The sequence below is a fragment of the Canis aureus genome, chromosome 9 (assembly GCF_053574225.1).
Source record: "Canis aureus isolate CA01 chromosome 9, VMU_Caureus_v.1.0, whole genome shotgun sequence".
Classification (NCBI taxonomy): domain Eukaryota; kingdom Metazoa; phylum Chordata; class Mammalia; order Carnivora; family Canidae; genus Canis; species Canis aureus.
Window position 1 is genome coordinate 30687386 of NC_135619.1, and position 17076 is coordinate 30704461.

The following is a 17076-nucleotide window of genomic DNA, read 5'->3' on the forward strand; positions in this document are numbered from 1 at the left end:
CTACAGCTGTGTCGCACACTTTGCACAAATGGTGTGAATTAAACATCAACTCCAAAGTGACTTAATTTGAAAGTCAAAATAAAGAAGCACTTAAGCTGAATCTGAAGCATATACATGAAAAATTGGATTTGGAGCCTTATGCTACCCATTTGACAGAAAAAAAAAAACACCTTATTCCAGAAAGATGTTAATTTTGGGCATGTTGAGCTTAAATTGAGAAGGCTCTCTAAAAAAATGACAACACTGAAGATGATTCTCCTCTGCAAAATGAAACAATCGTATTGTAGTAGATGGAGGAGTGATTTTAAAAGAACCTGCACTGAAATGTCATTTGAAAGCAAATTATGTCTTATGCTTCGATTGATGGTTTCGCAGAAACCATGAACATGGATGATCTGGTTTGCCTTATCCATCCCTCTTTGAGGTCTAGTAATATTGAACTTCATCTTTATCTCAGCTGAGCACAGAAGGGTAAGTGTTATTCTCTTCCCCTGGCCTGCAGACTGCACACAGTCGTTAAAAGACGAGTTTATAAATTGCATCTTGCTAATTCACAGCTTCAACAAGGACAGCACAGTTTGCACGCAAGCAGACGTGTTCAAGTTTAAGAACATGTCTCTTTGCACAGTGTGACACTTGTGTTGTTATTTACTTCCTCATTCCCAAATAATATTATTTATTTCCTCACTCCAAGATAAAGAAGCTAGAGGAGAAAAGTAAGTGTGGTACACAGGGGAATGCATTAGGAATCTCGTGATTGATCATTCTCCCAAATGTAAATCACCAAAAACGACCACTTATCCACATCTAGTAGGATTTGATATCGGGCTGAAATGGTATGTATGTTTACTTTAAATGATAATAAACAATACACATCTGAATGGATGTGTATAGAAAATAAAATGTCCAAGGGAATGGGAGGTGGAGGTCCCAGGAATCCTACTGGCTAGAGAAGGAGCAGTGATGACCGTCCAGAAAAAGCTGAGAGTGGAATCCACCAGCCTGCCACTGCCAGACTCGCTTTCCTTTTGATATGACTGAATAGAACTGTATTTTTTCCCCCAAAACATCAGTGAGAGTGTATCTTAGAGAAATCTTTGAGAATAAGGTGCGTGAAAATCCATGCAAGACACCTCCCTACCTACACAAACCAAATGATAAAGGAAGTCTAGGGGGAAAAATACAGTTTGGGTTAAATTATAATTGCCTGTAGTTTGGTGTGAGAGGCAAACCTAAGGAGACCTCTATGTTCTCTTTCCCCAACAAACCGGGTGCTCTGAATTTATACAATAGAAGAGAGTTCTACAAATTCTAAAGCTATCCAAACTGGCATTTGTAAGATTTACTTTGATGAAGTGCTTCTATTCTGGGCAGTGATATTGATAATAATCATAACAAGAAGAAAATGGCTTCTGTTTTCAGATGCCTCTAATGTGAGGCGTTTTCACATATCGCATTTAATCTGGAGAACACTGTGTCTGGAAAAATATTATTATCCCAACTTGGTGGATTTTGAAAACTAAGCTGCTTTCCCAGTAAGTTGTAGGTCTGGATTTTAGGATCCTGGTATGTTTTCCTGGAATTGATATGCGTGGGGATTCTTAGTTTCTAGCCACGGTGGAATATAACAGTGAAGGGCCTAGGTAAGTGCTCATGTCTCTGGCATTATGCAAAAAAAAAAAAAAAAAAAAAATCAATCAATCAATCATTCAATCCATCAATGAACCACTGAGGAGTCAGGGAAGAGTAGTAGAACTCCTGTGCCACTTACTGAAGACCACCTGCCTGGCTTCCTCAATGTTGTTTATTTAATAGGACTTTGAAATTGGGCTCTCAGTTTTCACCAGAAGCCAACGTGAAGAAGGCTTGGTTTGGGGGCTGCTGGGTACCTGTTGGTGTGCGAGTTGTTGTGCATGAACCAGCTCCGGTTATTGTCCACATACATTGCCCAAGCTTTGTCGTCCTTCCCTAACATCACATCCTTCATCACGTCGATGCGAGCCACACCGAAGGCAGGGTCAGGGTGGTTGTCGTAGCGATCCACAGTTAGCTCCCAGTAGTGGACGCCCTTGGAGAAGCCGGTCTTCCCCAGCACCACCCGGTCATCATAGCTGCTGCAGGTCACAGTCAGGTTGTCATTGGAGAAGATGATGTCAGAGTGTGCCGAGCCAGGGTCGAAAGCAAACCAGGCCACTGAGAACAAGAGAAGGGAGTGGGGTTACTGAGGCAGACCCAGAGAAGGTGGTATCGCAACGCACTCCTGCACGGGTGAGGAGCGTCGTGTCCCGTTTTCATGCTGCCATGCAGGAAGGAGGTGTCCGGGGCCAGAAGGGGCCGTGAGTGAGCAGACAGGGGCACATCCTGGGAGGCGGTACTCTCTGCACCCAGAAGCAGACGGAGGACACAAGACCGATTCAGCAGGGGTTACCTGACTCAGACTGCACTCCCAACCAGGTGATCCGGGAGTGAAGTGGCATCGGTTTTGGAAGGTGCAAGTCCCTTCACCCGGTGACTGGGACAACAGTACACCAGAGACATAAAGGGAGAGGGTGCGCTAAGATGCCTGTGTAACCCTGAGGCGGGGAGGCTAGGATCTACAGTCCTAGATGGAGGAGGGACAAAACACACTGAGTGAAACCAGGAAATATCCCTTCAGCAGACATGTAGTCATTCTGACAACTTGCTCAGCTCTAGCGGAAGCTCAAAGGCTGCAAAGCCATGAGTGACTGTGACTTGGAGATAAGACAGGTTGCTTCCTTCGTACCTTAAAAATAACAGTTTGCATGTTACTCCTAACACTGACATGTAGCCGATTTTGCTGGAGCAGTAGGTATTTTGGATATTAGGTGAAGATAGAATGACATCTTTGCGCACATCGTTGTGACCCAAGTCCGAAATGTCGCCTACCAAGAACACACTCCAGAGAGATGTCATTGCCGCTGTATCGAACCTGTGAGCTACCTCACATGCACTTTGGTCTTTGCTATTTGTAACAGAATAAGGTTATTCCATACCTGCTAACAGCTTTTTAATGTCAACTGTTGTCATTCCAAGTGAAAGGCATGGGAGAGAGAAACAGGAAGCAAAATTGACATCGATAAGAAAACACGTCTCTTTTGATAGACTAATAACCAAAAAAGGGCTCAATTGAAAACACTACACATGCTACTGCGGTTGATCTGACTTGCACCTCTACCCACGTTAGCACTCGTAAAGAGTGCTCTGCATTGACGTATAAGAAAACTGGAGGGCAAGTGCCATCCTCTCTTAGGGTATAAAATTAAAAAAAAAATGCCTTTCTAAGTATTTGGCAAAGTGTTATAATGGGCTTTTCATGACCATGAGACAATTTTATTGACACACAACAAACTGCCTCCATTTATTTGGTGAAGGAAATTGAGCATGCCAATCACACGAGGAAAAGATGACAATCACGGTAGTTGTACTTGCCTAACTGAGTGTAAGGTGCGGACTGCGGCTCAAAACTGCATCCTATAAAGAGATACTGCACATCAAAGCTATGAAACAGCAACCAGGCGCATCAACATTATTCGTATACACTTCAAAAGCACCAGCTGAAAAGAGTCACCAGAGGCCTGATTCATGAAAAACCAAAGCCCTTTCTCTATTAGTTTACTTTGCTGGGTAAAAATGATTTTTTTTGCTCTTTCAAAATGAAAAGTATATCACCCTCCCCCCATTTAATCAATCCTTCTCCAACTGATTCTAAACCATACAGCTTAAATTTCTATCAGCCTCCCCTCCCCAGCCAAGCTCAATCTTTTCCACTAAAGTTTCCATATTAAAGAGAAGGCTTAACTGTTTAAAAAAATGGGAAAAATCTGGGGTTGGAGGGAAGCAAAATAAATTAAATTAAATAAAAGAGAAAAAAGAAAAACTCACCTAACTGAAAAGGAGAAATGACTGGATCTTAACAAAACCCTGTTCCATATCACTATTTCATGCTCTTCTAACTCTGTTGGTAAGCAGAGGGCCTTTGTCGTGACTTGATATGTACATATGTGACTGAACATAGAATGTAACCTATATGTTAATAAAAACATCTGATAATTTTTCATAATGACATGAATTAAATGTAGTGAAACAAATTACTTCATCTCCTTCTTGGATCATTTCATTACATCAGTTCTTCTTACCTAAGGGAGGGGTGGGGGTGCTGGGGGAGATAGAATGGTCTCAGAGAGGGGTGACTGAGTGGCTTAGGGATTGAAGATCTGTCTTCAGCTCAAGTTGTGATCCGGAATCCTGGGATGGAGTCCTATATCGGGCTCCCTGCATGGAGCCTACTTCTCCCTCTGCCTATGTCTCTGCCCCCCCTTCTCTCTCTCTCTCTCTCTCTGTGTCTCTCATGAATAAATAAATAAAATCTTAAAAAAAAAAGAATGGTTTCAGAGAGAAGCACCTGTGGAACTTTCCCACACCCCCTTCCTCAAGATTTGGATGCCCCCTACCTACTGCATGTAGAGTGGTGTTAGGAACTGACCTGGAGAACGTATTTATGATGACCACTAGGGTACCCCTAGAGAGGATCATTTAATTTTTTTCAACTCAGTAAGGCCTTTATACACTAATTTCTAAAACAATCGAAGGATAATACACTGAATTAAAAGAATTTTAAATTAATACAGCTTTGACTATAAAAAAGGACTAATGAGGGATCCCTGGGTGGTGCAGCGGTTTAGCGCCTGCCTTTGGTCCAGGGCGCGATCCTGGAGACCCAGGATCGAGTCCCACGTTGGGCTCCCAGTGCATGGAGCCTGCTTCTCCCTCTGCCTATGTCTCTGCCTCTCTCTCTCTCTGTGTGACTATCATAAATAAATAAAAATTTTAAAAAAAGGACTAATGATTGAGTCAAAAAACAAAATTGAAAGGTATAACCTTACTTTTGGTTATTTTACTTTGGAATGAATTCACATATAAAAGAATCCTTTTTTCCCAACTCATGGCTGATTTTTGTTTAGCTTCTATCACTTAAATTCCTATCCACAGGTAAAAGGACAGAATACAAGGAGCTTTAAAGCTGAATTTCATATCCAGCTTTGGAAATAAATTTATAGAATCTGAATAGGGCTTTTAAAATTTTAAATGAATCATGCCTCGTGCAAGTCTTTTTCAAAACAAATGTTCTGAAAACTTTTTACACTATTTAAAACATACCACCATACATTTTAAGAGTCAATGATACAACTAGAACAATGCTGTCAAATACAGCCATCACATCTTCCCAGACCCACATTTCATTTTATTCTTGAGACAGTATACATTACAAAGACTGTAACAGTATTTCAGTACATTGGACACAAGTGAAAAGAGTTCCATAACAAAGCATGTTTGAAAGCCAGTAGTGCACAGAAAAACAATAAGAAACGTAAAAGCACAAAGAAAAATGTCATTTTAAAGAGAGCTTGAAGTCCCTGCATCCTTTTTGCACTGTCATGCTGTGGCCTTCTTCATTCCAGGATGTGGGATGAGCGAAAAAAATAAAATAAAAAACAAAAGAAATATTTGGAAATGTGAAATGTGCATCACGTGTATCCACGATTACAATATAGTCCTGAAGAGATCAAATAGGTCTGCATCTCAGATGCTTTAGGATTCTGTGGGCTAGCAGAGTTGATTGCACAATAACGCATGTCTAGCTTCCCTGAAATCAACCTGAAGCCCTGTCACAACCTGCTTGGCTGTGGGACACTAGGGGGAAGCTAGCCTTTTTCATGACTTGGATCTTTGGGCCTTCGGCCAGTTAAGGGTTTCTAATTTGGCTAGTGATGGTCCCTCCCCTTTGCTAGGAAAAAAATCTGCCATGAGCCAGACTGTCCTACCAGTGAGCACAGGCTTTTGCAGAAAATACTTTCATTTTCAGCTCTCTGGTTTGCCTGCTTTGTAGGATGCATTCTGCTGTTGTTGTGTTTTGACTTGATTTTTTTCAATAAAGATCTCTTGAGTCTATGTTTAATCAGACCCCTATGGGCTGGATGCACTGATCCAGTCTCCCAGACATGGCTGGTTTCCTGGATACAGCAGGGTTGCAAACCTCCAAACTAAGGCCACAGCCTCCACTCAGCCAGCGCCTCTGCCGTGCTATGCCACTGCATGTGATGACAGAGCAGGTTATCCATGGAGCCAGCTTGTGCAAAAAGAACAACTTCACTCGTCACTTTCCAATGCCATTATACATTGACCACAGCTCCATGGTTGGGCCTTACACCACACAAACAAGAACACCACAAAGCTCCAGCATCCAAATGCTCTTCATACTGGAAGCAGGCCACAGACATAGAGACCAGCTCACCGCCCTCTCCATGCACATATGAACGGCAAGAACAAAACAGGTATTTTGGAGATGCCATGGAGGCACAGAGAGATCAAGGGGAAAGGTCAGACGAGCTCAGCTCACCCGGTGCATTGAGAGACTGCAAAGAGGAATGCAAGCTCAGCTGGTGGGGTGAGGATCGGAAATCAAAGTAGGATCTCCCGGGGAAGCTGGGTTGTAGATTAAGGGTGGAGGAGAAAGGACTCATTCTACGGAGCGGCAATCTTTCCGAAGGCACTGGAAAAGGGAGTGTCTGTTCTTCTGAATCTGTGTCTAGATGTAAGATCAATGCAAACTAGAGATCAGAAATCTGCTATGGTTCCCCAAGACCTGCCTTACCAATGCATTTGCACAAAGCCTCACCCATCCCGCAGGTGCCACAAGGCATTTACAAAACCAAAGTGGCTTTGGGCCGGGAGGGCATTCTCAGCAGGTCAGGACTCAAACATCATGGGCAAGTGCTTTCATTTGCCCCTATTTTTAGTGGTAGATAAAGTATCTTGGAAGGTTTCCTTTTCATTAAACTTTTTAGAGTTGAATTTAGAAACGCTAGAGGTAGATTTTACCCATTGATGACCAAGAGTAATACTTTACCCCCCTTCAGCTACCTGTGCGACAATGGCCTATTAAAGGGTTTCTATTTAGATGATGATTTTCTTTAACCAATTCTTTGCTTTCCCATAGTTTTCCCTTTTCTCTCTTATATATATATTTCCATTTCTAAATGGACGAGATGATTTTTCTATACTAGCACACTCAATACTTGTTCTTTGAATAAAAGAAGATAGGACTGAACAAGTAATCAGATAAGGAGTCTTACCTTTGTTTCTGAATTAAGATCAGACCCCAGGGATGCCACTTGGACATCTCTGGTTCTCTAATAATAAACAGTCTGTGGGACAGTGGTGAGGTGCGTTGGTGGCAAAAATGTCTTTATTTCCAGATACTTGGGTATGGTGTGAAGATCACTAAATTACAAAAATCACTCCTTTCTGTTTTTGTCAAACAATAGTTGGTTCTATGTAGTAGGGTGGTTCCAGTCAGAGATAGATGTTTTACCAATTGGGCCTTCTTAGAACACAGTGTGGACAATAATAATTTAAGAAGTAGAGATGGCATGATATGGTAACATTCTATGTCCAAAACAGAGGAACTATCTTTTCATTACAAAAACAATTTTGTTTTAGGGGATTGTTCCTGAAGATGTTCCTGAGAATATTTTTCTGGCTTGAGTCTGTCAGCATGCTTCTCTGTGTTGAGCATACCCTTGTCCTATCAAAATGCTATTGTGGGCATGTTCAAGCCAAAATAACTGGAGTGTGTGTATAACATGATAATATTTGAAAAGCTCAGAACAAGGGCACTGACTTGTTTTAATTGAATACGGTCAAGAGTCAGCCGCATTTTAGTTTCTCCATTTACAATATTAAAGTTAGCTTTTCAGGCTTTAATCTTATCCTTGGAAAGGTTTTTGTTTTGTTTTGTATTGCTTTTCAAGAAAATTATAAAAAGATCTCAGAGTAAAGGAACTGTTATTATGGAGTTAAGGTGTTGTATTCCCAAAAATATATATTCAAAGTTTCTTCTATCTAAACTTCATATAATTTGGGTTACATGACATATTGGTCATTTCTTTGTTCAGAATCATAAATCAGAAATGATTCCTCTTATAATTGTCTCAAGGGGCAATTAGTCTTTTAGTTTAATGGAAAATTTGAAGTACAACACAGCATCATAAACTGACATGGGCTTTGATTAGGGAGAGAAGGCCACATTTATGTCATAAGAGATTTTTTATTAATAAATATTTGCTTGGAAATGTATTTTCACCAGGTGGTAGCAATCAATTCATTATATTGAAAATATTTGTTGCTTTAAAAATTAATGAAAAGGATATGCATAGTGAAATTAATTCTAGAGTATATGAACCTCCAAGTTGTCATCTGAAAACCAGTGAATAAATGCATACAGAATCCAGACTCTGGGTAGCATTTCTGAGCCATCATGAAACATACTCACCTTTCCTATTCTGAGTACCAAGTTGGTGACGGCACCACTCTGTGGGGTGGGGCTGAGAGTAGCTGTGGTTATTCATGGGATTAATTACTTGACACTAGAATAGTTATTGTTTTTCTAACCTTTTATGTGGATCCATTATTTATTGATGACCCAATTTGCCTTGACTCCTCTCACTTTTGAATGATGTTCTCTTTTCAGGCAAGCTTATTTAATACCCACATTATCCAATCATCCCATCTCTTTCTTTTCCCCACCTATGGCCTCCCATACCCTTCAGCTGGGCCCTTACCCCATTTTCTCTAAGGAGCTCCTAAAAAATATTTATCTCATCATTAAATCTTTCCAAATGAATTATGAGAGGGAGAATGTTTTCCACCTAATCCCAGGTTTAGCCAGACTAAACAAGCAAGCAGTGTTCCTTTATGCCCTTCCCCATAGACACATAGTACAAATATTTGGTCAGTTGCCTGTAAGTCATCCATGTTACTTGATATTATCTTAGATTTCCGGAGTCTTAGAGGAAGACACTTGGGAAAATCTGGGGACCAATCATCAAGCTTTCCCTTGAAATATCCTGGGTTGAGGAACTCATTGTCTCTGGGTAGTCCCCTTCAGTTTACTACCATTGCTTATATTTGTCTGGATATACCTCTTTGGGAGCTCCACTTATCAACTGTAGCATTATTCTCTGGGGCCAAGATCACTAGTTCTTCCAGTATTTGAGTGCAGTCACCAATCCCCTTTAAATCTTCCCTTTTCTGGGTTAAAAATAATCTATTTCCAGCCTTTTTTCTATGCTATGAATTTCAAATCTTAACTCTCTTTGTCTTGTCCTTCTGGACATACTAAAAAACATGAACCAAAGACACTAAGACAATATTGGGCATAGTATTGCCACTTCCTGGTTTAGTCAATTACACAACTCACAATGAACATACACACAGCTATTCAAGGGTATATTTTATGCTATACCCATGGGATGCAGGAAGGATACATCCCACTTCCTCATCTCCCCTTGAAAGCACAACTGAGAGGGGCACTTGACGGGATGAACACTGGGTGTTATACAATATGTTGGCAAATTGAACTCCAATAAAAAAAATTCAAAAAAAAAAAAAAAGCACAACTAATGAGATCTGTAGAAGACTTCTCAGCCATTAATGTTCTATTAGCCAAGACAGATAGGAACAGGGTTTATCTCTACTCACTCTCCACCCAAACAAACACATGATATGGAAGCTGTTTTAGGTCATAGCTAGTATTCAGGATCATTATTATTAATTTTTAATGTATAGATAGGTCACTAGAGGAAAAACAAGTCGCAACTTAAAAGATTTTAAATTTCTTGTCACATTTCACGACTTGCAGTGACCCTGTCTGCTGAACAGTTTTGCTGAATAAAAACAGCTTATCGGGGAAGACCAGTGGAAAGAGAAGTAGAGTGCCAGCTGAATACTGGCATGGTGACTCTAGGCACAACTGGAATTCTGGGGTGAGGACTGTGCTTATAAGGGGAATGTGTCAAGACACACTTCCAATCAACTCTGTCATTGACCACTATTTTCCTCTTGTCCTTGCCCAGACTGCTTTCCCTTCCCGACTGGAATTGGCTGGATTCTGGAGTCAAGGCCTATGCTTAAAAGAAGCCATCAGGAATAATCAAAGCAAAGAGCAGCTGGGGAATCACACTTATTATTTATTGACTTTGGGTTCAAGGTGAAAAAAGAATGTCTAGGTGGTATAGTCCTGTGTGGCTTATGGTACATGCTTCTTTTATTTATTCATTTGTTAACATTTATTGAACATCTACCATGTGCCATTGTATTAAAACTGGGCAGGTGGGAAACATGAAGTTGAAGGGAGAGCTGACCCTAAGAAAAAGACTAATTTAGAGAAAATCTTCTAGGAGTAGAATTTCTTGACTTATCCCAACATGTACAGGGTATGAAAGATTTCTGCATTGTGGTAGAGTGATTTGGAAATATTCCTCACCAGTCTGTGAGGTGTTATTTTTGGAATTTGAAGAGGAAAAGCAAACCGACAGGGCTTCCTTATGACAGTGTACGTTAATGCAGCTCTCTCTCTCTTTTTTTTTTCTGTGACTGGTAGAATTCTTGGTTATCTTTTTGTCTGGTAGTGAACAGCTTCATAACTCAGGCAGACCTGGGGTATTGGTCCAATAGGACGGGCGTATTTCAAAGCCCAGAAAGATGAGATATATCAGAACTGCACAAGCAGCATTAAAGATGAGTTTCAGTTCAATTATAAACCAGCTATAAAATAATTCGCTTTTGTTGGGAAGAGTTTAAAGAGACAAATGAATGAAGGAGGCTAAGTTTCCTTAAATGATCTAATACGCATACAAAGTCACAATTATGTCCAACTTGTACATAAGTTACAGTGAAAGGTGGTATTTTAAGCTCTTTTAAGGGTGGCATTAATTGCAGTTGAGGAGTGAGAAACAAATCTGTTTTTGAAAAAATTCCTTATAAGAGAAGAAATAAAATAGTCTCTTACCACCCCTGGGACAGTTGCACACTTTGTCACCAAATCCTCCACTCCAATTTAGAATACCATGGCATTATTTATAAGTAACTACCATCAGAAGAACTAAAAATTTCTGTATTTCAAATAGATACAACAGATTCCAAAGGACTAATCTGCTCCCCAGAGTGTCAACTGCAAAACATATTCCCCAGAACCAAATATAGGGTCTGGATTAAATTCAGTACTATGGGAAAATTCAAGAAATTCCCTGGGGTATCAAAGGATGTTGTCAAAATTAAAAGGAACAGACTATCTCTCTTTTCTGGGCTCTGAAAACTATCACACCTCTCACTTTGGATTTTGTAAAATCTACCCAAATTTGTTCAGGTATGATTTACCTACCTTGAGGATTTTGTCCTGGGAATGCACATTCTTCTAACTAAGTAATGTTTTGGGAGCTCTGATGCTCTGAATTAAGAAAAATAAAGCAGAGGCATAGGAAAAATGATCTCCAGTGGATGATATACTCTTTCCTATACAATCCTTTATCAATAATTTTCTATTAGTGTTGAATTCTCAGTATCATAAGCAGAGCTCTAAGACCTATTAAGACCCTTGCACAAGGTGGAGGTGTCTATGCCTGTTCATAGCATTTTCTGAAACGGTTAACAGATTTCAGCAGTAATTTTGAAGAGAGAAACCATACAAGAAAAGCAGGGGTACAAGTTGAAAAGAACTTGGAGGTTATCTGCTCTAAGTCCATAGTGATAGAGATAAAAACAAAAACAAAACAAACCCCGCTCTCAACCAAGAAAGCCCTCCCAATACTCGCCCACCTGTCAACACAAAAACAACAAAACAAAACCCATTGAATTCCAGAAAGGTTAAAGGACACTGCCCAAGTTACACTGCTGCTGTGGTAGGACAGGATCAATTCCGGGGGAATAAAATTTTGGGAGTGACAAGGCTATTGCTTCTCTTTCTGTGCCTTGGAAATGTATAAAAGGTAGTTTATACCACAGGCCATGGCGTCTTAGGGCGTGAACAAAGTTTGTGGAGATGAACCTAGTTATCATTCTTTAAATCTTGTACTATATTGAGTGAGGGTGACTCTTCTCCAAATGGAGTGTTCTATGGACTGGGGCAATTAGGGATTGAAAGCCAATACATCATCCTCTCCTTTGGAATTTTGGTCTTGGGGGATGGTAAGTAGAGGAGTTCCCTGCTGTTCTTCTGAGACTGGGTGAGGTTCTTCACCCCACCTGCCCAAGGTTACAAGTTCTCTCGGGGGTTTTAATACATCAGGATTTAAGAGCGCAGTACTTATGTTGCTCCAAAATCGCTATAAAATATCTGCAAAGAGATTTTGGACAGAGGCATCTGGGGCTATTCTGGGGCCATATGCTGCTTACGTCACTGAATATTCTTTGGGTTAATTTCTTTCAATGCGTGGAAGAAGGAGATATCACATTGGAAGGGGTAGTATGATGCTAATAGCCTAAAAGGGATAATAGGCATTTTAATTTTATGAATAACATCTTCTATGCCCTTTTTTAGAAAGCATTTTCTAAGATGTAATTTTAAGAATCCTAACCCTTTTATTATCATTAGAGAAGATAATCCTGAAAAGTGTTGGGGAGATGATTCCTGTGGATATTCAACTAAGAAGATGCTCTCAAGCATCTTGTCTAAAGCCCGATTCTCCATTTATCACCATTTACCTTCTCTTCAGTTTCCTCAACAGTTGAGATCTGGAAGGCTGAGAGCTCTTGCCAATAATGGCTCTGTGGTTTCAGTCAGAGCAGGGCTGCAAGTCCCAGACCTCATTTGGTAGGGTCTTTTAAGGACCTGGGAGATCTGGCTCTGATATTCCTTTTCTTTCCCAAGTAGCCACCTGTCCCTGCCAGCCAATAGCATGTTCTGTTACCAACAGAGGAGAAGGGCCTCTCACTTTGGGGAGGGAGGGTGAGTGGGTGAGAAATTGGAGATGCAGAGACAGAAGAAAAGGACAGGACCAGAGTAGGAGCTTGTATATGATGCTGGAAAGGACAGCCTCTCCACACCTCCTTCTTAAAGGAAGAGTGTTATTTTTTTTTTTTTCACCAAAATTCTAACATGACTCTTTGAAAGTGTAAAAGTCCATTTCTTGCTGGGGTTTCTGGATAAATACATGAGGCAGCTACACGATGCTGCTGCATTTTGACAAGATGTTTTCACTCACTTAGCAAACAGACTTAGGATAGATTTCCCTATTTCCTCCCTTTTGGTTGAGTGCAAATAGCACCGTTCTAATGTCAGCCCCAAAATGCACCAGGCAGTGCGGGTTGGAAGGCCCAGGTCTGACATGTCACTTAATGTCTCAAAAGCTCAATTTTCCCATTTGTAAGATGAGATAATAATTATACTATTTCCTCCTAGAGTGTGTGGTAGGTGGAATAAAGGCATGCCCAAAATGTCCATGTATATCATCCTTGGAATCTATTATCTTATGTGGTAAAAAGAACTTTGCAGATGTAATTAGAGTAAGGATTTTGAGATAGAGAGATTATCCAGATGGGCCTAAGGTAATCACAAGGGTCCTCATAAAACAGAAGCAGGAAGCCCAGAGTCAGAAAGAGATTGGAAGATGCTACACTGCTAGCTTTGCAGATGGAGGAAGGGGCCATGAGCCAAGGAATGCAGGTGGCTTCTAGAAGCTGCAAAAGGAAAGAGAACAGATTCTCTTCTAGAACTACCTGAACAAATATAGTCCTATTGATACCTCACTGTTCGCTTAGTGAAATCCGTTTAGAATCCTGACCTCCAGAAATGTAAGGTAATAGATTTGTGTTGTTTTAAACTACTAAGTTTGTAGTAATTTGTTACAGCAGCAATAGGAAATTAATACACAGGGTAAGTCTGGAATATTGCAGCAACAGAACGGGGGGGGGGGTTTGCATTAGCAGTGGGGATGGAGATATAGTCTAAAGTCTTTATAATTATTTTAGGGTGAACAAAAAAAATTCCTAGTTTTTCCTTAGGACCTTATAGCAAAACAGAATGGCTAGTTTTTATACAGTTCTTCTACTGGATTTCGGTATTCTTTTTTTTTTTTTTTTTTTTTTTTTTGGATTTCGGTATTCTTAAAAAAAAAATTTGTTGGCTGTCATGTTGCTGTCATTTTTCATGGAATCTTTTAATGGACACTGAGAAAAGTTTCTAGAAGTTCCCTGACACAAAATGAAATAGGGTTTATTGCAATAGTTTTCTCATGGTATTTTGTATTGTGATTCAATAAAGCCTTCTGAGATATACCTAATATCTATTACCAAGGATTTCAGATAAATACTGACTTTTAAATGTTAGATGAAAATATTTTTACAATTCATTTTACACTTTCTAACTTTCTTAACCAGAACATAAACCACAGAATCCTCTCTTTTGACTTTTTTTGTGGGGGGGTCTGTTCTCAATTTTCCCAGTTACCTTCCCTACTCACCAATCCCTTTCCTCTCTTGTAATGTGATGCTCCTCATCTGCTGCAGTCTTCCCAAGTGGGTCATGAGCTCAGTGGACTCATGTATAAAGTAAGAGTAAGCAAGAACTGAGTGAGACCAAGGACCCCGCTGTAAGGAGAGCACAGAAATGTCTATACCTGAGCTTTGTCCTTTTTACCCCAATCAGAGGTCATTGTCACTTCTTGATTGTAAGATAACTATCTAGATTGCAGGTGAATATCTTAGCTCTAGAGAGGTGAGGTACCATAAATTTTAGGCGCTCTGAGTCAGGAGTCATGGAGTTTAGGAAGGACTATGCTCTAGGGCAGGGGACACACCTCATGCATCTTTGTGATCCTGGACCCAGCACAGTGCCTGACAAAATTTAGGTGCTCCATTAATGTTTTTAAATGAGTGAGTTTTCTTTATCATAGTCAGCTCAAGGCCAATTTTGAAGTTTTTGCCTTGCTTACAGTTAATCCTGTTTGGATTTCTGTCTGTCCATCTGGTTCTCTGTCTTCCCTCCTTTTTTGGATCATATTCATTTTCCCTGCAATATGTTGTAACTTATTTCATGTAACTATTAGATGTAAAACCATCAGAATATGATTTCTATGAAAATAAAAATGTAAAAGGCCCTGTTGCTTGTTAGTCAAAATTAAATTCTAAATAGCAGAATTAAAGTGATTTTTTAAAAAAATGGGATGGTTCATACATTTCTGGTATAAAATCTAGCTGGAAAGCAATTGAGAAACACAGATCAAGGACTTTAAAAGTGGGGGATCCCTGGGTGGCGCAGCGGTTTGGCGCCTGCCTTTGGCCCAGGGTGCAATCCTGGAGACCCGGGATCGAATCCCACATCGGGCTCCCTGCATGGAGCCTGCTTCTCCCTCTGCCTGTGTCTCTGCCCCCCTCTCTCTCTCTCTCTCTCTCTGTGTGTGTGTGTGTGTGACTATCATGAATAAATAAATAAAATCTTAAAAAAAAAAAAAAGAAAAGGACTTTAAAAGTGTTTATACTCCTTGGTCCAGTAATTCCAACTCAAGAATTTGTCCAAGGAAGGTAATAAAGATTTGTGTTGGAGAGTATTGATTGAGTAAAAGGTGCCACCCTTCATGTTCTTATTCCCCCAAAGGACTCTCACCTCTGCTAAGACTGTTGAAGCATTCCTTGGTAATTTTTTCCCCCCAAGAGGGGGTTAGTGAGAGATCCTCTTTTCAGCCAGCTGAGAGTCTTAGTGAGTTATTTGAGCCCCAGGAATATTACCTTTGGTCTATTTCATTTTCTCTCCAGATTCAAGAACAAGAAAAAGGTAAGTCTGTTTAGATAGGTAGAGGGAAAATAGGTTAAAGTAAATAGGAAAATATCCTATTCTGTTCTCAGCCTTGTATTACAAAAAAAAAAATTGTCTTTCAGGAGTAGAGTCTCCCAGACAGAATAAGCCCCAGAACTAAGTAGGAAGAAGGCCTTGTTACATAATGGATATTCTTTTGCAGATAGTTTCAAAGACTGTGACACAGCCATGAGGGCTATTAAATGAATTACTTTAAAAATATATACAATGAGGGATGTGTGCCACATTTTAAAATTTCATTAAGGTTCTTAATTGCTTACAGTTATATTTCTTCTTAAGTCAAGGTAATTTGGCTTAGAGCTGCGACTGGCTTTATTTGCGTGGCTCTTAGGTACATTCCCAAGAACTCTGCCTTCAGGAACTAATCACACTTAAACTCATCTAGTAATGCATTTTTCTTTCCTTTTCTCTTTTAATAACACATTCTTTATAATTTCCATTGAATTAAATTATTTTTCATTGTTTTCTTGACTGATCCCTGGATATAAATGATGTCTTCCTGCTAGTCTTCCTTCCCAGTGGTTATAATTACTTGTAAGTATGTAACTGGTTGTGTGTCTGGTTTTTCAAGGCCTATCTCTCCTCGTAGACTGTAAGCTCATAAAAGCAGGGGTGACATCCGCTCAGCCCTCTACACCCACAATGTAGCACACAGTGAGCCTTTACCAAGTACTACCCAATAAATAGATAAACAAACAGAACTGCTTCTGGAAAAAATGATCAGCATTTATAACAATGTGGACATCTGATCTCCCCTGCATAATGTTACCTGTAAGTCAGCAGATGGTTTTATGATAGTTCAAAGAGTATAAGTGACAAGTGGTTTAGACTTTGGACTAAATGCATGTAAACACAAGCTAGACTTGCTATCACATATGAATCAGATCCTTCTGTAATACAGACTTTTGTTTTGAACTTTGGAAAAGGGTCAGCTGTTGCTAAGAAGACTGCTAAAGATCTTGTTACAGTAGAAAGCTGAAATGAACCACCACATCATCCCCAAGAACAGCAAACAAAAAAAAAAACTTCCAAAGCAAACCTTTCCAGGAACTGTAGGAAGAAAGATTAATAGAGTATAATATAAGTTCAGTTAATTTATTGAACCCTGTCAATGGCATTTTTCTCACTGATTTCTAAAAAACAAAAAAATATATATATAATTTTTAATTCTATAGGCTTTCTTTATTTTTACAAGGTTGATCAATTTTTTAAAATTAGCTATTCATTATATATTTTTTCTTGCTTTCTAAACCTTGTCTCACCATGTGAATGGGTTAGAATGAGGGAGAAACAAATAGAACAAACCAAAGTTATGGAGAAAGTATGTGTGTGAACTTTATTTCATCATGAGAAAATCACTTCTGTGCAGTAACAGAGAATACTGATATATCTACACGATGATAAGG

General features: G+C 39.8%; 1 protein-coding gene across 10 annotated transcripts in view; it reads right to left on the reverse strand.

Annotated features, from left to right (window-relative positions):
• Nucleotides 1-17076, reverse strand: part of TRIM9 (tripartite motif containing 9) — a 108487-nt gene that overhangs the window by 4738 nt on the left and 86673 nt on the right. For 4 of the 10 annotated variants that reach the window (XM_077909267.1, XM_077909269.1, XM_077909266.1 and 1 more), the window contains exons 8-11: nucleotides 6419-6607; nucleotides 3451-3492; nucleotides 3015-3038; nucleotides 1890-2193 (exon numbers count right to left, since the gene is read on the reverse strand). In XM_077909267.1, coding sequence (XP_077765393.1) covers nucleotides 1890-2193; nucleotides 3015-3038; nucleotides 3451-3492; nucleotides 6419-6607 — 559 coding nt within the window. The remainder of the gene's footprint in view (nucleotides 1-1889; nucleotides 2194-3014; nucleotides 3039-3450; nucleotides 3493-6418; nucleotides 6608-17076) is intronic. The other 6 variants (XM_077909275.1, XM_077909273.1, XM_077909274.1 and 3 more) reach the window with 3 other exon arrangements.